The sequence below is a fragment of the Anser cygnoides genome, chromosome 33 (assembly GCF_040182565.1).
Source record: "Anser cygnoides isolate HZ-2024a breed goose chromosome 33, Taihu_goose_T2T_genome, whole genome shotgun sequence".
In the NCBI taxonomy this organism is placed as follows: domain Eukaryota; kingdom Metazoa; phylum Chordata; class Aves; order Anseriformes; family Anatidae; genus Anser; species Anser cygnoides.
In genome coordinates, this window is record NC_089905.1 from 1,823,945 (window position 1) to 1,844,399 (window position 20,455).

Sequence of the window (20,455 nt, forward strand, 5' to 3'; positions counted from 1 at the left end):
TCTTTCTGAAAGGCAGTGAGTTGTTTTTTTTTTTGTTTTTTTTTTTTTGTCATTTAATTTGAAACATCCTCGTGGCTGTTTAATTTCATCTGAGTAAATCCCGTGCTCCTCTCGTGAATGATTTATTCTGTGTGTGTGTGTGGCTGAGTTAGTGTTTTTGGTCTTGGCTGCACCAGCCTGGATGTCTCAACCCGTGCTGAGAGGAAGCTTACATTCCTGTTCCAAAGGAGAAGCAGAGCGACAGGTCAGAGCTCGGGCTAGAAGTGAAAATACCGCGGCGTGGAACATGCAGCGAGCGTTGCGGATCTCGCACCCAGCACGAGGTGCTGCTGAGAGCTTTTGGCTGTACGTGATTGTTGTGTGTGTGTCATTTCCTTTTTTTTTCTTTTTTTTTTTTTTTTCCCCCTTTTTCCTCCTCCCCCTGACCCAAGGCCTCCAGTGCTGTAACGATCTGGTCTCCACGCTTGTTGAACCGAGTGTTCCCAGCGTCTCGCGGCGCAGCTGGCAGGGAGCTCAGTGAGTGAAGCAGCATTTCCTGCGAGCAGGCACAGACGAAAGCTGCCTGCTGTACTTTTTTTTTTTTCCCAGCTCTTTAGCTCGTTTGTATCAATTCCCTTTCCTCTAAAGGCGTCGTACCTGAGTAAGTGTTAACCTGACCCCGCTGGCTGGGAAGAGGAGACCGTGTCCAGCCTTAACTTTTTAAAATGAAATCTTTTACTTAAGGTATCAGGGCTGGGTGGGATGACTGCAAATCATGTGCAGCCTTGCTGGCCAGACCCGTGCAGCTGTAGCCGAATCTCTGCGGCCTCTCTCGGTTCGTTGTTCACCGGAGCGTGCGATGCCGGAGGGAACAGAGAGCTGCTCTGGTTATTTAGCTTACATTCCCGACACTAAGGGTTGTATTTGTTGTAACCGCAGCCAGAACGGCTAATATTTGTTACTCCGTTTAGAAGAACTCCAGGAGGTTGGTTTTTTTTTCTCCCGTGTTACCTGTTAAAAACAAGCAAACGAAACCGAACCCTGATGACTGAGTTCTTTTCTTAGACTATTTGAAGATAACCCGATTTCTAGTCTAGCTCCCTGGATGTTTTAGTACTTTGCAGAGACCGTTTGGAGTATTTGAATGACCAGAATAAAGTTACTGTTGAGTAATTTATTCATATCTTATCTGTACAGTGAAATCCTCTGGAAAGAGCTTTGATAAAGGAATAAACTTTTAAATGAAGCAAACCACACCTGTTTCCAGCGCGAGGTGCTCGACTCCCTGCTCGAGGCGGTGCTGTCCCTTCTCCTGGGCTCTCCTCGCCGAAGCACCTCCGCAGCATCCTGCCTGCCCCGGGCGCTTTTGGGCAGAGCTGGTGCCAAAACGCTCGGCCCAGGGCCGTTGCCAGACGCGGCGATGCCGAGCAGCAGCTCCGCGGCTCGTGCTCTCTGCTCTTTTTTTTTTTTTTTGTTGTTAAAAAAGCCAGGTCTTGCCCACGTTGCCCTGATGCTGGACGCAAAACCCAGCCCTGCTGCACCGGGGGCTGTTCCCCGGTGTTGGGTTTTTCCTCCTCTGGGTACAGAGCGGTCCCCAAATCCGGGGCAGCAGCACCGGGGGGGGGCTTTTGCCTGCTGGGGCTTTGCCCCCAGGTGTGGGGCGGGAGGCTCCGTCCTGGGGCTGGGGCTGTGCTCCCGGCTCCTCTTCGCCCAGCCTGGCTCCTGCAGTGACCCGGGGGACGAGGGCAGCTTCCAGAGGCTGGCGTTTTTCCCATTTCGCTGTGCAATTGCTGATTTTTATCACTAGAGGGAAGGTACGCGGAGGGCGATGGTGGCTTGACTTCTGCTCTGCTTGTGGCCGGTTAAGGGCCGCCAAAGAAAGGCTCGAGGGAAAAACCAGCGGCGATTTTCCGAGAGGTGACCCCCGGCCTCCCTTCCCCTCCCTGCTTTGGAGCTCCAACGGGTCTGAGCTCGGGTCTTTGGCTCCCTTCTGGCCAGGCCGCCCGCACCGGGATCCTGCTGGAGCCACGCTCAGCCGGTGGCACCGCGGTCGCAGCGAGGAGGTGGGGGCTCAGGGGGCGCGGGCAGCCCCCCTGGGTTTTGTGGCTTTTCGTGGATTTTGTGGCCAGGCTTGGAGGCACCTGCGGGCAGCTCTGGGCTCGTGGCACCGCTCCGGCTCGTGGCCAGCTCAGCGTCAGGATCCGGAGGCACCAGCCCCGCTGGAACCAGTCTGTTTTGACTATAACAGCCTCTTCCTCCGCCCTGATTCTATTCATAGCCATCTCCTTCTGCGAAGATGGATTAAACGCGTTCTTCCCGTCCCCTCCTAGCAGTCTCGCAGGGCTCAGGCAAGCAGGATGCCCCGCGGGGAAGGGCGCACGCATCCCGGTGCGGAGCTGTCGGGTGCTGCCCGTGGGTCCGGGGCTGCCGAGGTGCCGGTTTCTGCAGCGGGGCTGCTCCTTCCGTGGGGCTCTGCCCCACAAAAAGGGGCTCGCTGCTCTGCAGAGGAGGTGGACGTGGCGCGGGCAGGCGGCCGGCTCTTTCCGTGGACCTACCTGCGTGCCTCAGGGCCGCTCTCCGGAAAGCTGCTCGTAAATGTTCTCCTGCCCCTCCTGCCCCGCGGGGGCTGCAGGTCTCGTGGCGCTGCTCTTCCTCTGGCCGTAAATGGGGTCATCAAACTCCAGCGAGGGGTTCCTTGGGGCCTGGGGATGGGACGGGGAGGGAACCCCCCCCCCCCCTGTGAGATGGTGCCTTAGCCTCGGGGGGGGGCTCGGCTGGAGAGCCCGGCCCCACGCTATCCCACCTGGAGCTTGGCTCCCAGCACCTCCATGGTGGGACGGGGGGGACACGCACCTCCAGGGGTGGGCTGGGGGCTCCTCTCTGCCCACTGCCCAAGGTGGGAGCCGCCGGGGGCTGCCTCCTCCTGGAAGCTTGGCTGGAGAAGCTGCGGAAGAGCCGGCGGCGCGCCGGCTCGGTGGGCGCCCGCGCCTTGGGGGGCAGCGTGGAGACGGGGCCCCGCGCCCCCCTGGGGAGCAGGGGGGGCAGCTCCCGCTGGGCCAGCGCCACCTCGGAGTAGACGTTCTCCTCGGGAGCGGGGCCGCAGCCCCGGCCCATGGCGTAGAAGGGGATGGGCTCCTCTGGCTCCGCGCACTCGCGGGGCTCCGCGTAGGTGTGGAAGCGCACGAGCTGCTGGTACTTGGCCTCGGGCGGCTCGGCGGGGACGGCTTCACGCTGCACCTGGGCGTAGGGACCCTCGGGGGCTGCCCCTCCGCTCCCAGCCCGGCTGCGTGGCCCCTGGGGGGCTGACGAGGAGCCCACCTTGGCCGGGAGCGGCGGGGGGGTGCCGGGAGCCTGGGAGAGAGGGAGAGAAAAGGAGGGTTGGGGGCAGCCCCGGGGACCTGCGCCATCCCCACCCCAGCAGTGTCCCCATGGACCGGAGCCGTCCTCACCCCAACCACATCCCTGCACCCTGCAGCTGCTCTGGAAGCGCCCCCGTCCCCCCCCCAGCCTTGCCTTTACCTCCCCGGAGCTTCCCTCGGTGCCGTCCCCCGCCGCCTGCCCGGCTCCCGGCGGCCTCTTGGCCACGGTGCTGTACGCCGGCGGGGTCGCTGGCGATGGGGAGCTGGTGCCGGGGGGCTGCACCCCCCCGTGGGGCTTGTCCTGCTGCGGCGAGAGGAGAGGGGTGAGCGCAGGGCAGGGCGCAGACCCGGGGAGGTGGCACCGGGCCACCAGCCCCAGCTTTGGTTTTGCCCAGCTGCGACGCGTCCTCAGCAGCCCTTGAGAAGCGGGAACGCCTCTGCGGGCGGCAGGGGCTAACGAAGGGGATGTTAAAGGGGCTAATTACAGCAAGGAGGGGGGCGGGGGGGGATCCTCACCCGTGGGCACGGCACCGTCAGGAACTCGCGGTAGGGCGCGACGGGCGCGGCGGCGTAGTGCCGCAGCAGCGCGGCCAGCTCGGCGTGGGCGCTGCGCTCGCCCAGGATCACGTAGCGCCCGTCGGGCAGCTGGTCCAGCACGAAGTGCCGGCAGCGCTCCCTGCCCCTGCGGGGACGGGGACGGGGTCAGCGGTGGTGGCACGGCGAGGGGCCGAGCTCCCCGGGCTGGGGTCCCTCACCTGTAGGACAGGACGAAGCCCACGGTGCTCTCGCTGAAGCGCACCAAGAAGCAGCCCGGCGGCCGGTCCCGCAGCAGCTGCTCCGTCTCCCTGCAGGACGGGGTGGATGAGCGAAGCTCCCCCAATTCCCCTGTCCCCCCCACCCACCCACCTTGTGACGGGGTCACCCCCTGCTCACCTGCGGCTGATGAAGCCGTGGAACCAGGCTGGGAGCTCGCCCTCGGCCCCCAGCCTCCTGGCCTGCGTCTGCTCGAACCACAGCCTGGTGCGCGCCCACAGGGCCACCAGCTCCGGCTGCGCGCCCCCCCCGGGCGGGGGCCACCCCGGCGGCGCCTGGGAGGAAGCAGACAGGGGCTGGGGCTCGGGGGGACGCGGGGCAGAGGGTGCCTGAGGATGTTCTGCTGCCCCCCTGTACCCCTTCGTGCCCCCCCCCGGGGGGCGGTGGGTGGCTGCCGCCAGCCCCCCAGCCCCGGTGTGCAGACGTGGGGGCTGTGCCTGGGGAGTGGGAGAGGGGCCGGGTCGGTGTGCGGTGCTGGACGGTCCCTGCAGGGGTTTTGGGGTGAGGACACGGTACCTGCAGGTGGCTGAGAGTGCTGGGGTGGGGAGCTGGGGGGCCGGACCCTTTGCTGCCCCTCGTCCTACCCTGCCCTGAGCATCTCGTTGCTCCGGGGGCTGCTCCGCTCTCGGGGGCTGCAGCGGGGTCGCGCCGTTCCCCGGCTGGGTGCTGGCTGCGTTGTCCTCGGGTCTGAAGGTGCTGAAGAGGGGGCGGTCGTCATCCATGGGGCCAATGTCCCTGGCAGGCGGAGAGGAACAGGCTGAGGTGAGGCCTCCACGGGGGTCCCACGCCTCCCCCGTGCTGCCCCGTAAGCTCATCGCCTTCCTCCTCCCCAGGAACCCGCACGGCGTGAAGGGGCAACGCTGGGAACCCGGAGAAAAGCCCCAGGAGGGACCCCAAGAACCTTAAAACTCGGTGAGCCAGGAGGGGAGGGGGAGGAGATGGGGAAAACGCTCGAAACCCTGTGCGTGGACGGGACGGGGACCCTGGCCACGTGCGTGTGAACTCGGGCTCTGCGTGCGCCCAGCGCCCGGGCTCGGCTGGGTGCCGCCAACGCTCAGCAAAACAAAATTAATCCCGACCAGATGCTCGAGGGGGTGGAAGCGGCCGGGGCTATTTCGATTACGGGAGGCATCTCTGAGTCACGGGGGCCGGTCGGGGCTCATCGAGGAGCGGGATCCTGGTGGATCCCAGAGCCCCGGGGCTGAGGCCTCGTCTCTGCCTTTACGCAGCACCGAGGGGACCGGCGGCTGCAGCGCGCCCGGCCCGATCTTGCACCCAAAAACGCACGGAAGAGGGCAGGGAGGAGGCTGACAAAGCAAAACGGCACAACCCCAACTTGAGCAAACAGCAGCTGGGCGGTGTGGGCGAGCCGGGCTCCTGCCCTCCGGGGCAGGGCTGAGGCTGCTCCAGGGCTGGGAAGGGCCCAAAGTGGCCTCGAAAAGGGCCGAAGCCCGGCCTCGCCGTGTGCCCCCTCTCTGTGCTGTGCACGGGCGGCTCTGTGCAGGGCTGGAGGGGTGCGCTGGGGCGCGCAGGAGCCCTGCTGTGGTCACTTCTCCCCGCACCTCCTTTGTCCTCTGCCCCTCTCCATCGCGGACCCTTCCCTGGGGACAAACGGCGAGCATCTCCATGTCACCGCGGTGCTGCACGTCCCTGTGCTCGGGGCCCACTTCCCAGCCTCTCTGACCCCACCCCAGCTCAACCACCCCTGGGAAGACCCCAGCCCCTCGCCCCCAGCCCTTGCACCTACCTCCGCCGGCCGGGACCCCGAAGCCCGGGGCAGGAACCGGGGTCTGTGTGGGGCCTGGGGCGCTGGCGGTGGGGCAATGCTGCCGCCTCGCCCGTGGTTGCACCGCCGCCGGGGGCAGGAAGCGGCGAGCGAAGGAGCTGCACCGCGGGGCGAGGAGGGGCCGACGTCACGGAAAGGCGGCGTGGGGCTGCGGGTGGCACCGGTGCCGGCGGGGGCACTTTGGGGACGTCTCCTTGCCCTCCTCCCTCTCTGCCCCGAGCACCTTCGGCTGCTGATTTCATGCTGCAAAGCCTTGAGGGGTCACCAGGGGAGCGCGGGTTGTGCCCGGTGATGTCCGTGCTGATGGGGGCAAGCTGCAGCCGGGGGGGCTGGGGCTGCAGCCACCCCCTTGGCCGCCCGCCCCGCGGCACGTCTGCACCCACAAAAAGCTCTTTATTTGTCCCATCTGCACCCTGGTTCCCCCCCGCGGGGCCCAGCCCTGCAGCTGCACAGAGCTTTGGGGCTGGAGCAGGTTTGCAGCCCTGGCGCCGGTGCTTTGCACGGAGCCCACGGTGCGTCCCCAGCCCACGGCCGCGGTGGGCCGGCGCGATGCCCCCCGGCGCTCTCCACCTTAAGAAACCCGTCCCTCCTCTCTACCTTCACACCCTCCGCTCCGTTTCCCCTCCGGGCAGTTGGGTTACAATATTTTTATCGGCCAGGCAGGTTTCCTGTTTGCAATCCTCGCGCTCACGGGTGCGGACGGAGCGACCGCGGCGGTGGGAGCGAAGGCTCGCTCGGCCCCGGGACCGATCCTGCCGGCTCCCGGCCACTCCTCGAGGGGCCGAGGCGCAGAAACGCTGAGCGATGTGACCCTACAAGGCCTCTCCCAGCTCCTCTCCGCAGCTGGCCCCGCTCTGCCGGGCGGGGACAGCGTGGGGGGATTTCTCCAGGGACCTTGGAAGCAGAGGCGCGCGGAGCTTTTTGCTTCCTGCTGGTTTTCCTCAGTCTCTCCCCAGCGGAAGCCGGATCCCAGGAAAAGAGGGGACTTGGAGGAAAAAAAAAATCCCCGCACGGTGGGTTGCAGGAGGGAGGCTGGAGCCGCGCGGGGCGGGGGTGCGGAGCACGGCGTGGTCTCGTCCCGCGGGGGGACGTCGCACCCGGAGCTGGGCAGAGGTAAGGGGTCCCGGCGAGGTGGGGTCCCTCTGGTGCACGGGTGGCTCCGGCAAGCCCCCGCGGTGCAAATCTCAGCTGTGCCCCGCGGCGTGCAGGGGGGTTTTGGGGTCCTGGGGGGCTCTGGTTGTCCCTGGGGGGGCTCTGGTTGTCCCTGGGGGGGCTTTGGTTGTCCTTGGGGGGGCTTTGTGGCTGAGGTCGCTGCAGCCTGACCTGTGTTTGGAAATATTTGTTGGGAACCCCTCCTGGGTGGTGCCGCGCAGCCGCCCAGCTCCGCTCGTCTCCATCAGCTGCGTTTCCCTTTGGAGGGCTGAGCCATCCCGGGATACGGCGGGGCGCACGCTCTGCTCCCGGGACCCCCCCTCTGCCCCCTTTGCAGCCCCCCCCCCCCCCCGGGGCCGTGAGCTGGGCTCAGCCCTGCAGCCGCCTGCGGTGCGGTCACTGCGGCGTCCTCCCTGCAAAAGCAGCGCGGGGCTGGAAGGAAACTGCCCCAGTGTCCGTAAGCCCTGGGGACATCTGGGCTGCTGTGACCACGGATGGCGGCTGGGCCCCCCCCTCGGCCCCCCCCAGCCCTGTCACATGCTGGGGACGGTCACCCGGCTCCAGCCGCTGCCAGCAGCCGCCCCCACGCGCGTCCCAGCACGTGGGTTGGGGACCGCGCGGCGCCTGGCCGGGTGCCCCCGCGCAGCCCCGGGGGGGTGGCACGGGGCTGTCACCGCGGGGAGCAGCCGTCCCCTGTCCCGGCAGCGAGGAAGAGCGCGGCGGGGCGCGGAGGAAGGCTCGGGGGGGGGTAAGGGTTCCCCCCTGCTTCACCGTGCGCCCTGCCTCAGTTTCCCCTCTTTGCTTGGGCGCGTCGAGGAGCGGCGCCAAAAGCCATCGGTGCGAGGAGCCTGGGGGGGGGCTCTGCCGGGACCAAGAGGTGGGCAGGGGGCGCCTGGTCCCGCTGCCCTCCCCCAGAGCCCCTCTCTCTTTTTGTCTTTGCAGCGATGGCTGAGGACGGGGGGGCCGGGGGGGCAGCCTCCGACAGCACCCAGGTGAGCCGCGGCCGGGAGGAGCTGGGGGGGGGGGTGTCTCAGAGAGGAGCTCGTGGAGGTGATTTTGGTGCAAGGTGGGGTGGGGGCGAGGAGGGAGTGGGATGTACACCGGAGAACCCCCTCCTGCATGCACCTGGGGGGGGGGGGGGGGGGGGCACGGTGCCCTCCACGGGGGTCCTGGGCTGGGTGCAGCCCCCCGAGGCATGCGGCTGAGCCGGGACCCCCGCGCCGCCCCCCCCCCCCCCCCCGGCAGGATGAAGCCTCACCGGCGGTCGCCCTGCGGCCGGGCAGCGTGGAGGAGCTCTACGAGCTGCTGGAGACGCTGGGCAGGTGAGAGGGGGGCTGCGGGGTGCCCCGGGTGGGGGCAGCCCCCCACCCGCCCCCCCCAAGCCTTCGACCAGCCTCAGCCTCGGTTCCTCGGTTCTGGCCGCAGCGGGCATTTCGGCGTGGTGAGGCGGTGCCGGGAGCGCGGCACCGGCGCTTTTTACGCCGCCAAGTTCGTGAAGACGCGGCGGTGCCGGGGCAGCCGGCGGGGCCTGGAGCGGGCGCAGGTGGAGCGGGAGGTGGCCATCCTGCGGGACCTGCGGCACCCCAACATCATGCGGCTCCACGACCTCTTTGCCAGCAAAACCGAGATGGTGCTGGTGCTGGAGCTGTGAGTTGAGGGGGCGGGGAGGGGGTCCCGGGGGTCCCGGGCTCAGACCTGCCCGGTCTGAGCCCCCCCCCCGCCTCCCGGCACCGCCGTCACCGCCGTGTCCGTGCAGGATGCGCGGCGGGGAGCTCTTCGACTTCATCGCCGAGAAGGAGATGCTGTCGGAGGAGGAGGCCATCGGGTTCCTGGCGCAGATCCTGCGCGGGGTGCAGTACCTGCACGCGCGCCACATCGCCCACTTCGACCTCAAGGTGTCCCCCCCCCCTCTCCTCCGGGTCCCCCCCCCCCACCCCCTTCATCACGGTGCCACCCACACCTCAGCACCTCCGTGGCCGCATCCTGCCCCCATGGGCGTGGTGGTTTTGGGGTGCTGCCCGGCCCCGTTTGCCACCCCCTCATCCTGCCCCCCCCCCCCCCCGCAGCCTGAGAACATCATGCTGCAGGACAAGGACGTCCCCAAGCCCCAGATCAAGATCATCGACTTCGGGCTGGCGCAGAAGCTGGAGGACGGCGTCACCTTCAAGAGCCTCTGCGGGACCCCCCAGTACATCGGTACCGAGCCCCCCTGGCTGGCTGGGGGGGGGGCACCGGGACCCCAAAAGCTCCGGCTCCGTGGGGAAGAACAGGAGCAGGGGGCAGCAGGGACAGGGCGCCCACCCTGGTGGTCCCGGTCCCTCTGACGTGCTCCCCCCCCGGGCTCTACCTTCACCCCCAGCTCCCGAAGTGATCAACTACGAGCCGCTGAGCTCCGCGACCGACATGTGGTGAGGATTGGGGTCCTGGGGGGGCCTGGGGTGCTGCTGGGGGGTGCAGCCCCCCCGTGGCTGCTGTGGAGACCCCCGGAGGGCAGCACCTGACCCCCCCCCCCCCCCCCTCTGTCTTTCAGGAGCATCGGGGTCATCACCTACATCCTGTGAGTAGGGGCAGGGGGGAAACCGAGGCACAGGGGGCACCTTGAGGGGGGCTGTCCCCGGGGTGGCTGAGCCGGTGCTGCCCCGGTGCTCAGCATCGCCGTCGTGTCCCCGCAGGCTCAGCGGCTTGTCCCCCTTCCAGGGCGAGACGGATGCCGAGACCCTCTCCAACGTCCTGGACGGCGCCTACGAGTTCGAGGAGCACTACTTCAGCCAGACCTCCGAGATGGCCAAGGACTTCATCCGGCAGCTGCTGGTGAAGGAGCCGGGGTGAGTCCCTGTCCCCGTCCCTGTCCCCGTCCCCGTCCCCGTCCCCGTCCCCAGGGTGCCCCCAGGCCCCCACCGCCCCAGCCCCCTGTGTTTCAGGGAGCGCATGACGGCGTCCGAGTGCCTCGTCCACCCCTGGATCAAGGTGAGAGGGAGGGGGGTGGGGGAGCAGGGCTGGGACCCCCCCCCCGGGCACCGTGTGCTGGGGGAGCGGGGAGGGGGCGCGGGGACGATGCCGCGGCTTCGCCCCTGCAGCCCCTGAGCAGGAAGCAGGCGGCGAAGCGGAGCCGCTCCTCCATCAACATGAAAAACTTCCGCAAGTTCAACGCCCGGAGGAAGTGGAAGGTGAAAGGAAAAGGGGGGTGGGGGGGGCACTGGAGTAAAAGGGGGAGGGGGGACACCGGGGTGCAGGGGGGGGACACCAAGGTGTGGGGTGCCACCACCCCGGGGTGCTTGGGTGAAGGCGCCGCGCTGCGCTCCGGGGTGGGTGCGTTTGGGGAGGGGGCTGTGGCGGGGTCGGCACCGTAACGCTGCTGTCTGGGGGTGGGAGAGGAGGGGATCACCCCCCCCCCGGACCCCCACCTTGCCGCCCCCACCCCAGCTCTCCTACAACATGGTGTCCGCCTGCAACCGGCTGTGCCGCATGCGGCTGCTCTGCGGCCCGAGGATGGAGGACGAGGAGCTGGTGAGAGGCTGGGGAGGGGGTATGGGTATTTGGGGTGGGGGCATGCAATGGGGTGCCCCCTTCTTGGGGTGCCCGGGGGTCCTCCCCGTGCCCTCCAGCCCCTCTGTGCCCCCAGCGCGGCTGCGAGAGCGAGCAGGAGGACGAGGGCAGCCACCCCGCGACGCTGCTGCGCCGCCGGAGAAGCAGCTGCTCCTGAGCCCCCCCCTCGGGGAGGGGACCCCAGAACGGGGCCGGCCCACGAGAGGGGCCTCGGGGGGGCCCCCCCATTCCGGTGGGGCTCCCTCATTCCGGTGGCTTTGTGCACCTGGGAGCTGGAGCTGCTGCCCGGCCCCAGTGCTCCCAGTCCTGCGGTGCTGGAGGGGCGCTGGGGCAGTGCCCCCGGACCGGTCACTGCTGCTGGGATGCCCCCCCCGGGTCCTCTGCCCGCCCCCCCCCCCCGGAGCTGTCTCACGAAATAAACGTGCCCCCCGTCCTCGTGTCCTGCATCTGCGCTGGGTGCTGAGTGCTGCCGGCTTCCTCCCGCTCCTCCTCCTCACCGCAGCCGGCACCTCGGGGCCCCCTGGCTCGCCATCCCCCGGGACCCCCATGGGGTGAAGACGTGTCCCCACGCTGAGAGGAGCCCGCAACGCCCTGCCCCATGGGGAAACTGAGGCACGGCGCATCGTCCTGGGGCCCCCCGCCTTCCCGGCCCCCTCCAGGCTGGTCGCGCTCGGGGGCCGCCCTGTTTTCTCCCCTCTTTATTTCCCAAACAAGCCCTGGCCCCGTCCCCGGCCCGTCCCCGCGCAGTTGTCAGGCTAAATATTTAGTGTGCCGCAGCCGAAAACAAAAGTGAAGGGGCCGCGGGGCCGGGGCGAGGGCTGGCGGGTGCGGGGGCCACCCCTGTCCCGGTGTCCCGCGGGTGCTGGCCGGGAGTGCGGTGCCGTGCGGGGCCGGACGCGGTGCCCGCCTGCAGCAGCGCCCGAGGCCGGAGGGAACCGCGGCCCCTCGGGGATGGGGGCGAAGGAGGCGAGGGCGCTGGGTGCCCTGCGGCTGGCGCTGGCCCTGCTGCTCCTCGGCCCCCTCCCGCTGCCCCCCGTGCAGGCCCCCTCCGAAAGTAAGTGGCCGGGATGGGGGGGTTGGTGGGGAAGGGGTGCCGGTGGGGTGTGGGTTTTGGGGTCACTTGGCTGCTCCGTAAGAGCCGAGGGCCAAGGACGACGCGCCGTGCCTCGGTTTCCCCCCGGGGCGACGCCCCTAGGCAGCTCCGGCACGGCCGCGTCCTTCGGGGTTTGGGGTGGGGAGCTGGGGCGGGGGCGTCCTGGGGAAAAGCTGGGGTGGGGGCCCCGTGCTGGGGTCGGGGGTGTTGCTTTCTTGTCCTCGTGGGGGACGGGAGGGTGGAAACGGCGGCTCTGCGGCGCCCAGTGCCGTCGGTGCGTGACCCTCTGAGGCTCGGGGTGGCACCGTGCGGACGGGGACGGGGCTGTGGTGGGGTCTGGCCGGGGGAAAGCCCCAGGGGACTCGTGTGGGGATCCCCCTGCTGCCATCCCAGCCCCGCTGGTGGGCTGGGGACGGCGGCACCAGGACGTTTGGGTTTGTCGTTGGTGTAGTGGCGTGTCCTGCGCTCCCCTCCGCCCCCTGCCTCAGTTTCCCCAGCGGGGTTGGGGGCGGTGGAGGTGGAAAATGACGGGGGAGGACAAAGCAGCCAAATCTGAGCCAAGAGATGCCCTGGGGATGCTGTTTGCTCCATCTCTGCCCTCACGAGGGCACAGGGGACCCCAGTCCCCCCTCTGCACCCCGAGGGACCCGGGGGTCCCCAGCCCCCTCTCCCCTCGGGTTCGTGCCGCTCAGCAGAGGGGCGCCAGTGACTTTGCCAAGGTCACGGCAGTGGCAGCTCAGGGCCGTATCCCCCGGGGCCAGCACCTCAGCGGCTGAACCCTCAGCCCCACGGCAGGATGGAGACCCCCATGTCCCAGGGGGGCACCCCAGGGTGCTGGGGGGGGGCGGGGCTCTGCTGAACCCAGCCACGCCAGGCGGCTGCTGGGCCGTGGAGCTCCGTGTGCCAGCCGGCGGCACCGCGCGGCGCGGGCGGCCATGCCGTGGTGCCGGCGGTGCCTGGTGTTTAGGGTACACGCCGCGCCGGCCGTGTTTACCCTCGGTGTTTACAGTAAATCCCTCTCCGGGTGTCTCAGCGCGCTTCTTTCCGCGATAACTCGGCGTCAGGTTTCAGGCTGGGGATGCTGCCAGAGGGGAGCTGCCAGCTTCGGGAACGGGGAGCGGGTGATGCTCAGCGCGGGGCTGGCCCCCGATGCTCCCGCTCCCTACGGGGTATCCTACTGGGAAAACCCCGGGGTGGCGAGCCCATCGCCCCAACCCCATGGGGCCGGCACGGCACGGTGCCGGGGGGTCAATGGGGCTGACCTGGCAGGAGGATGCCGTGCGGTTACCCCGAGCTGCCCCCAGGGCTCAGAGCCTCCCGCGGGGTGGGCAGGGGGCTCGGACGTGCTCCCGGGGTGGGCGAGGAGCTCCCGCAGAGCCAGACCTCGTTAGCATCACCGCGGCTGTGCCGTGCCCCGAGGAGCTGCGGCGCGCCAGCTGCTTGTCACAGCCACTCGCGTCTGCCCCAGCTGCCCACGGGGATTGCAGGCAGATGTGACAGGCGAGGCGAGGACGTCAACCCCCCGCCTGTCACCGCACGGGGGCACGGCCCGGGGGTCCCTTGGGTGGCGGGGCCGTCTGCCCGGGACCCCCAACTGCCCCCGTGTCCCCTCTCGCCACCCCAGTCTGCGGCAGCATGGACATCCGCAACGACGTGTCCCAGCTGAAGAAACTGGAGAACTGCTCCATCATCGAGGGCAACCTGCAGATCCTGCTGATGTTCACCACGGGCGCCGAGGACTTTCGGGGCTTCAGCTTCCCCCGCCTGCTGATGATCACCGAGTACCTGCTCCTCTTCCGCGTCTACGGGCTGGAGAGCCTGCGGGACCTCTTCCCCAACCTCTCGGTCATCCGCGGCACCAACCTCTTCTTCAACTACGCCCTGGTCATCTTCGAGATGCCGCACCTGCGGGACATCGGGCTGCACAGCCTCGGCCACGTCCTCCGCGGCTCGGTGCGCATCGAGCGCAACCAGGAGCTCTGCCACCTCTCCACCATCGACTGGGGGCTGCTGCTGCCCGACGCCGTGGACACCAGCTACATCGTGGGCAACAAGCTGGCCGAGGAGTGCGCCGACGTCTGCCCGGGCATCCTGGACGTGGAGAAGCCGTGCGCTCAGACCAGCGTCAACGGGCAGCTGGATTACCGCTGCTGGACCTCCAGCTACTGCCAGAAAGGTGGGTGCTGGAGGCACGGGGCTCGCTCCTCCGGGCTGCCTTGCTGGGAGCAGACGGGGGGTCACTGGGAGGCACTGGGGAGGGCTGGGGGAGCTGCTGGGGATGGCAGGGCTGGGCACGTGGCCGTCCCTGCCCCGGCGCAGCAGCGGCAGCACGGTGGGGTAATCGGATCCGCGCTGTATCATCCTCCGGAGGAGAGGCCAGCTCCCAGCTGCCGTGTTTTCCCAGCGGCGAGGTAAATACAGGCCCCTCCCGGGCTCGTTTGCAGTAAACAGGAGGCCTGGTAATGAAATATATACTATAAACACAGATCCTTATCGGGGCTGTAACCTCGGCCACTGCCCCAGCACCGGCTGCGCCACGCGGCCCCTCTGGGCAGCTGAGGCTTGGCGCGGGATGAGCCTCCCCCATCCATCCACCTGTCCGTCTGTCCTGCCGTCTGTCCGGGTAGCCCTCCCTCTGTCCATCCACCCATGTATTTGGCCATCCCTCCCACCGTCGCCCCATCTCTTCCTCTCTCTGCCCACCCTTCCTACCTCTGTCCCTCCCTCCCTCCATCCCTCCACCCCTCTCTCCTTGCCCCCCGTGCCAGGAGGGCATCGGCAGCCCCCAGCCCTCCCCACCCACCTTTTTCCCCCGCTCCCTGCGCAACCCCCAATCCCTCTCCCCCTCCACGTTACCCCTGCTAACGTCCTCTCCCCGTCCCCTGCCTGCGGCGCCGCTCTCCCGCAGTGTGCCCGTGCGGCGTGGGCTCGGCGTGCACGGCGGCAGGCGAGTGCTGCCACGCGGAGTGCCTGGGGGGCTGCGGGCGGCCCCGCGACAGCCGCTCGTGCGTGGCCTGCCGCCACTTCCACTTCAACGGGCACTGCCTGCCCTCCTGCCCGCCCCGCACCTACGAGTACGAGGGCTGGCGCTGCGTCACCGCCGAGTACTGCGCCAGCCTCCGCAAGGTCTCCGACAACCCCCGCGACGCCTCCAAGTTCGTCATCCACCAGCAGCAGTGCCTCTCCGAGTGCCCCCCCGGCTACACCAGGAATGAGAGCAGGTGGGATGGGACCCCTCGGGATGGGACCCCTCAGGATGGGACCCCCTGGCATGGGATCCCCCCTTCCCGCCCAACCTGGGTGTGGTGATGGAAGGAGGTGGCTCCGTACCCAGCTCATGTCCCCGTCCCCATCCCTGCAGCATCTTCTGCCACAAGTGCGAGGGGCTGTGCCCCAAAGGAGTGCAAGGTGGGCACCAAGACCATCGACTCGACGCGGGCGGCGCAGGAGCTGGCGGGATGCACCCTGGTGGAGGGCAACCTCATCGTCAACATCCGCCGGGGCTGTGAGTGCCGGGTCCGGCCCCGTGCAGCCGAGCGGCCGGCTCTCTGGCCGGGAGCGCTGCCCGGCTCACACCCGCGGGTTGTTCCCAGATAATTTGGCCTCGGAGCTGCAGAGCAGCCTGGGCCTCATCGAGACCATTACGGGCTTCCTGAAGATCAAGCACTCCTTCGCCCTCGTCTCCTTGTCCTTCTTCAAGAACCTCAAGCTGATCCGCGGCGACTCCATGGTGGACGGGTGAGGACGGGGCGCGGTGGGGACGCACGGCTTTGGGTGTGCCCGTGCCCATCGCCTCCGCCCACGTCTCCCCCCAGAAATTACACCCTGTACGTCCTGGACAACCAGAACCTGCAGCAGCTGTGGGACTGGAGCCACCACGTCCTCTCCATCCCCGTGGGCAAGATGTACTTCGCCTTCAACCCCAAGCTCTGCCTGGCTGAGATCTACCGCATGGAGGAGGTCACGGGCACCAAGGGGCGGCAGAACAAGGCCGAGATCAACCCTCGCACCAACGGGGACCGGGCGTCCTGTGAGTGCGGGGCTGGGGCTGGGGGGGCCCAGCGGCACCGCGAGTCCCCCCCTGAACCCTGCGCCCCCTCCGCAGGCAAGACCCAGACCCTGCGCTTCGTCTCCAACGTCACTGAGGCCGACCGCATCTTCCTCAAGTGGGAGCGATACCGGCCCCCTGAGTACCGCGACCTCCTCAGCTTCATCGTCTACTACAAGGAGTCGTAAGTGGCCCCGGCCCTGGCGCTCAGGGTGGGGGTGAGCCCCTTCCCCACATCCCCCACCCCGCAGCACCCTCACGGCACGGGGCTGCCCCATCCCGGGGAGGGGGTTGGCGAGGCCAGGGGGTGCTCCCGGGACCCCCGCATTGATACCCAGGGCTGGGTGGGGGCCAGACCCTTCCAGAATGTCTCGGAGTACGTGGGGCAGGACGCCTGCGGGGCGCAGAGCTGGAACGTGCTGGACGTGGAGCTGCCGCTCAGCAGCGACCAGGAGCCGGGGGTGGCCCTGCTCAACCTGCGCCCGTGGACGCAGTACGCCATCTTCGTCCGCGCCATCACCCTCACCACCGCCGAGGAAGGGCGCAACTACGGGGCGCAGAGCGAGGTGGTCTACATCCGCACCATGCCAGCGGGTAAGGGGCACCGGGGGTGGGGGGTGGGGGGCAGGGGAAAGCGGGGTGCCCACGGTGGCCTCCGAGGGAGATGCTGACACCCCGCTGTGTGCCCAGCCCCGACGGTGCCCCGGGACGTCATCTCCATGTCCAACTCCTCGTCCCACATCGTGGTGCGCTGGAAGCCGCCCACGCAGCGCAACGGCAACATCACCTACTACCTGGTGCTGTGGCAGCAGCTGGCCGAGGACATGGAGCTCTACGTCAACGACTACTGCCACAAAGGTGCGGGACGGCGGCTGGGGACGGTGCCGGCACCGGTGGGACGGGGATGTCCCGGTGCTTCCAGCCCTGCCCGTCCCTGCCCGCAGGCTTGAAGCTGCCCACCAGCAGCGCCGACACGCGCTTCAGCGACGGGGACGACCCCGAGGTGGAGCAGGACGCCGAGGAGCGGTGCTGCCCCTGCCGCCCCGCCGACGGGCAGCTCCGCATGGAGGGCGAGGCTGAATCCTTCCAGAAAAAGTTCGAGAACTTCCTCCACAACTCCATCATCATCCCCAGGTGACGGGTCTGGGGGGAGATCCCCGTGTCAGGGGGGGTCTCCCCGTGTCAGGGGGGTCTCCAAGCACCAGGCTGCCCCAGAGAGGGTGTCCCTTAAATAAGGGGCTGCTTCCTTAACCTCTTTTCCGCTGCCTCAGGCCGCCCTGGAAGGTGACGTCCATCAACAAGAGGTGAGCTGGGAAATGGCCCCAAAAACCCTGAGGGTCTCCCCTACCCTACCACCTTTGGGGAGGTGCCCCAGGTGCCCCAGACCCAAACTGCCTCCCGTCCCTGTCCCCGTCTCCCCGCTCCGCAGGACCCCGAAGCGGCGCAGGGACGTGGTGGCCGTCACGTCCCCCACCAACACCTCCTCGGCGGAGCCGCCGGCCCCCAGCCGTGCCGGGAGCGAGCCCAAGCCCGACTTCCAGATCTTCGAGGACAAGGTGGTGCGGGACCGGGCGGTGCTGTCGCGGCTGCGGCACTTCACCGAGTACCGCATCGACATCCACGCCTGCAACCACGCTGCGCACACCGTGGGCTGCAGCGCCGCCACCTTCGTCTTCGCCAGGACCATGCCCGAACGTAGGTCCCGTCGGGGCAGCGTGCGGGGCTGGGTCGAGGGCAGCCCCCCTGCTCAGTGATATCAGGGCTCGGTGTGCGGTGCTCTCCTGCCCGGCCATGGACCGGGATGGTTTTGGGTGCTGGTGGCACCAGGATGGGGGTCCTGAGCCAGTTGGTGCCACTCTGCAGTGCAAGCTGACAACATTCCTGGCAACGTGACGTGGGAGCCGGCCAGCAAGAACAGCGTCCTGCTGCGCTGGCAGGAGCCCCGGAACCCCAACGGGCTCATCCTCAAGTACGAGATCAAGTACAGTCGCGAGAGCGAGGTGAGGACCCGGCTCCGCTGTTGGGGAGCTCAGCGTCCCCCTGCCCGATGCCACGGGGGGGGGGGGGGGGGGGGGGATGTCCCCACTACCACCATCCCCTCGCCCCCCAGGAGGTCATCACCGTCGTCTGTGTCTCCCGTCACCGCTACGCCAAGTACGGCGGCGTCCACCTGGCCCTGCTGCAGCCGGGGAATTACTCGGCCAAGGTCCGGGCCACCTCGCTGGCCGGCAATGGCTCCTGGACAGGGCTCGTCAAGTTCTACATCCTGGGGCCAGGTATCCTCAGGGGGCTGGGGGGACGCTATCGGGACCCCCCGGCTGTGGAGCAGGCAGCTGGGGCGCTGCTGAGCTGGGGGCTGGGGGTGCTACTGGATTGGGGAACTGGGGAGTGCTGGTGGGATCAGGCGATTCTGCACCAGGGGATCAAAGGATGCTGCTGGATTGGGGGTCTGGGGGCTTTGGGGATGCTCTGGGATGGGAGCACCGGGGATCAGGGGGTGCTGAGGCTCTGGGGAGCTGCGGGCTCAGCGCTGGTGGTGGGATGAGTGTGCCTGAAACGTGTGCACCCTGCCCAATGGGCACATGCCCCCGGCAGCCGAGGAGGAGTCCGGCAGCTTCTACGTCCTGCTGACCGTCACGCCCGTGGTGCTCATGGTGCTCATCTCCTGCCTCGCCATCTTCGTCTTCTTCTACAACAAGAAGAGGTAGCGACCGCCCTGCGCCCCCAGGGCTGGACCCAACTGATCCGGGGCTGGGGGTGGCGACATCGCGCCCCTGTCCCTTGTCCCCCCCTTTGCACCATGCCCACCCCTCCGCCCTCGCAGGAACAACGACGGCTACCCCAGCGGGACGCTCTACGCCTCCGTCAACCCCGAGTACTTCAGTGCCTCGGACAGTACGTAGGGACAGAGGTGTCCCCGTGGGGATTGTGTCCCCATCACCGTGGGGATGATGCCGGTGACGGTTGTCCCCCCCACAGTGTACGTCCCTGACGAGTGGGAGGTGTCGCGGGAGAAGATCACGGTGATTCGGGAGCTGGGGCAGGGCTCCTTCGGGATGGTGTACGAGGGGCTGGCGCTGGGGCTGGTGGCTGAGGGCGAGGAGACCAAGGTGGCCCTGAAGACGGTCAACGAGCTGGCCACCATGCGGGAGCGCATCGAGTTCCTCAATGAGGCCTCGGTCATGAAGGCCTTCAAGTGCCACCACGTGGTAGGTGGGCGGCAGAGGGCGGGGGGACACGGGCAGGAGATGGGGGGGCTGCTCACAGGGCTGTGTCCCCCCTGCCCCATCCCCAGGTCCGTCTGCTCGGCGTCGTGTCCCAGGGCCAGCCAGCCTTGGTCATCATGGAGCTGATGACGCGCGGGGACCTGAAGAGCTACCTGCGCTCGCTCCGACCCGACGCCGAGGTGAGGGGCTGGCCGGGCGCCGCGGTGCCCCACGGAGGAGGGGGCACGGCCCCCGTCCCTGGGGACGTGTGTGTCCCCCCCTCCCCAGCCTCCCCTCTCTGTGCGCGGTGCAGAACAACCCCGGGCTGCCCCCGCCCTCGCTCAAGGACATGATCCAGATGGCGGGTGAGATCGCCGACGGCATGGCCTACCTCAACGCCAAGAAGTTCGTGCACCGCGACCTCGCCGCCCGCAACTGCATGGTGTCCGAGGACTTCACCGTCAAGATCGGAGGTGGGCGGCCAGCACCACCAGGGCTCGAACCCTGTGTCCTGGTGCTCCCGGCCCTTCCTCTTCCTCTTTGTCTTCTCCTCCTCTTCCTCTTCTTCCTCCTCTCCCAGACTTCGGCATGACGCGGGACATCTACGAGACAGACTACTACCGCAAAGGGGGCAAGGGGCTGCTCCCCGTCCGCTGGATGTCCCCTGAAGCCCTCAAGGACGGCATCTTCAACACCCAGTCCGACGTCTGGTAGGTGATGGAGCAGGTGGGGGCTGTGCTAGCTGAGCCCCCCCCCCCCCCCCCCAGCCAGCAGGATGCCCCCCCGGCTGACCGTGGGGTGCCGCAGGTCCTTCGGGGTGGTGCTGTGGGAGATCGCCACGCTGGCTGAGCAGCCCTACCAGGGCATGTCCAACGAGCAGGTCCTGCGCTTCGTCATGGACAACGGCGTCCTGGAGAAGCCGGAGAATTGCCCTGACCAACTGTGAGTTGGGGTGGGATGGGGTCGGGAATAGGCACCGAGCCCGTCACCCCGGCCTCAGGCCCGTATGGGGCATGGTCACGGTGACCCAGCTGCCATCGGGGTGGCCGGGGGGGGGTGGGTGTGACAGGGACCCCCAGACCCACCGTGCGCCCTCTGTCCCGCAGCCACGAGCTGATGTGCCTGTGCTGGCAGCAGAACCCGCGCCAGCGCCCGTCCTTCGTCCAGCTCCTGGAGAGCATCAAGGACCACATGGCGCCCGCCTTCCGCACCCTCTCCTTCTTCTACAGCCCCGAGAACCGCCGGCGCGGCTCGGGCGAGCCCTCCGACGCCGAGACGGAGCAGCCCCCCGAGGAGGACGAGCCCCCCGTGCCCCCCCTGCCCACCCGCAGGGGCCGGGGTCGGCTCCCCAACGGGACGGGCTGCCTCTGAGCAGGGGGGGGTCCCGACCCGCTCCGGACTCTTCCCCCTGGCCCCATCCGCGGGGCCCTTTCGGGTTATTTATTGCTTTTAAGGGAAGGGGGGGGGGGGCGG

General features: G+C 68.3%; 3 protein-coding genes across 6 annotated transcripts; 2 read left to right on the plus strand and 1 right to left on the minus strand.

Moving 5' to 3' along the window:
* Positions 1–20: 20 nt before the first annotated feature.
* SH2D2A (SH2 domain containing 2A) lies at positions 21–6,672 on the minus strand. Of its 3 annotated transcripts, XM_048049257.2 has the most exons (9): positions 6,535–6,672; positions 5,899–6,189; positions 4,736–4,886; positions 4,272–4,426; positions 4,094–4,183; positions 3,855–4,020; positions 3,499–3,642; positions 2,833–3,330; positions 21–2,681 (listed from the first exon to the last, which is right to left on the minus strand). In XM_048049257.2, exons 2-9 carry the CDS (start codon positions 6,177–6,179, stop codon positions 2,544–2,546), a joined length of 1,623 nt encoding a protein of 540 aa, XP_047905214.2. In that variant the 5' UTR covers positions 6,180–6,189; positions 6,535–6,672; the 3' UTR covers positions 21–2,543. The 3 variants fall into 3 exon arrangements, with proteins under 3 accessions (XP_047905214.2, XP_047905217.2, XP_066842267.1); XM_048049260.2 differs by having other exon boundaries at positions 3,499–3,639; positions 5,899–6,593; XM_066986166.1 differs by having other exon boundaries at positions 5,899–6,593.
* Positions 6,673–6,818: 146 nt separating this feature from the next.
* LOC125180233 (death-associated protein kinase 2-like) lies at positions 6,819–11,205 on the plus strand. 2 transcript variants are annotated; one of them, XM_066986179.1, is made up of 13 exons: positions 6,868–7,050; positions 8,032–8,081; positions 8,335–8,411; positions 8,515–8,736; positions 8,846–8,984; positions 9,156–9,285; positions 9,449–9,497; positions 9,620–9,646; positions 9,762–9,914; positions 10,011–10,056; positions 10,167–10,256; positions 10,513–10,596; positions 10,712–10,936. In XM_066986179.1, the coding sequence occupies exons 2-13, from the start codon at positions 8,034–8,036 to the stop codon at positions 10,790–10,792; spliced, it is 1,146 nt and encodes a 381-aa protein (XP_066842280.1). In that variant the 5' UTR covers positions 6,868–7,050; positions 8,032–8,033; the 3' UTR covers positions 10,793–10,936. The 2 variants fall into 2 exon arrangements, with proteins under 2 accessions (XP_066842279.1, XP_066842280.1); XM_066986178.1 differs by lacking the exons at positions 9,449–9,497; positions 9,620–9,646 and having other exon boundaries at positions 6,819–6,950; positions 9,787–9,914; positions 10,712–11,205.
* Positions 11,206–12,026: 821 nt separating this feature from the next.
* INSRR (insulin receptor related receptor) lies at positions 12,027–20,450 on the plus strand. The gene is given in 22 exon segments (XM_066986154.1): positions 12,027–13,904; positions 14,637–14,949; positions 15,090–15,120; positions 15,122–15,233; positions 15,322–15,466; positions 15,544–15,758; positions 15,834–15,960; positions 16,132–16,370; positions 16,467–16,634; positions 16,721–16,910; positions 17,048–17,080; positions 17,206–17,471; positions 17,640–17,776; positions 17,887–18,052; positions 18,372–18,480; positions 18,601–18,671; positions 18,756–18,985; positions 19,072–19,182; positions 19,296–19,455; positions 19,563–19,692; positions 19,790–19,924; positions 20,089–20,450. Coding segments are annotated over 22 exon segments (3,894 nt in total). The 5' UTR covers positions 12,027–13,363; the 3' UTR covers positions 20,354–20,450.
* The last annotated feature ends 5 nt before the right edge of the window (positions 20,451–20,455 follow it).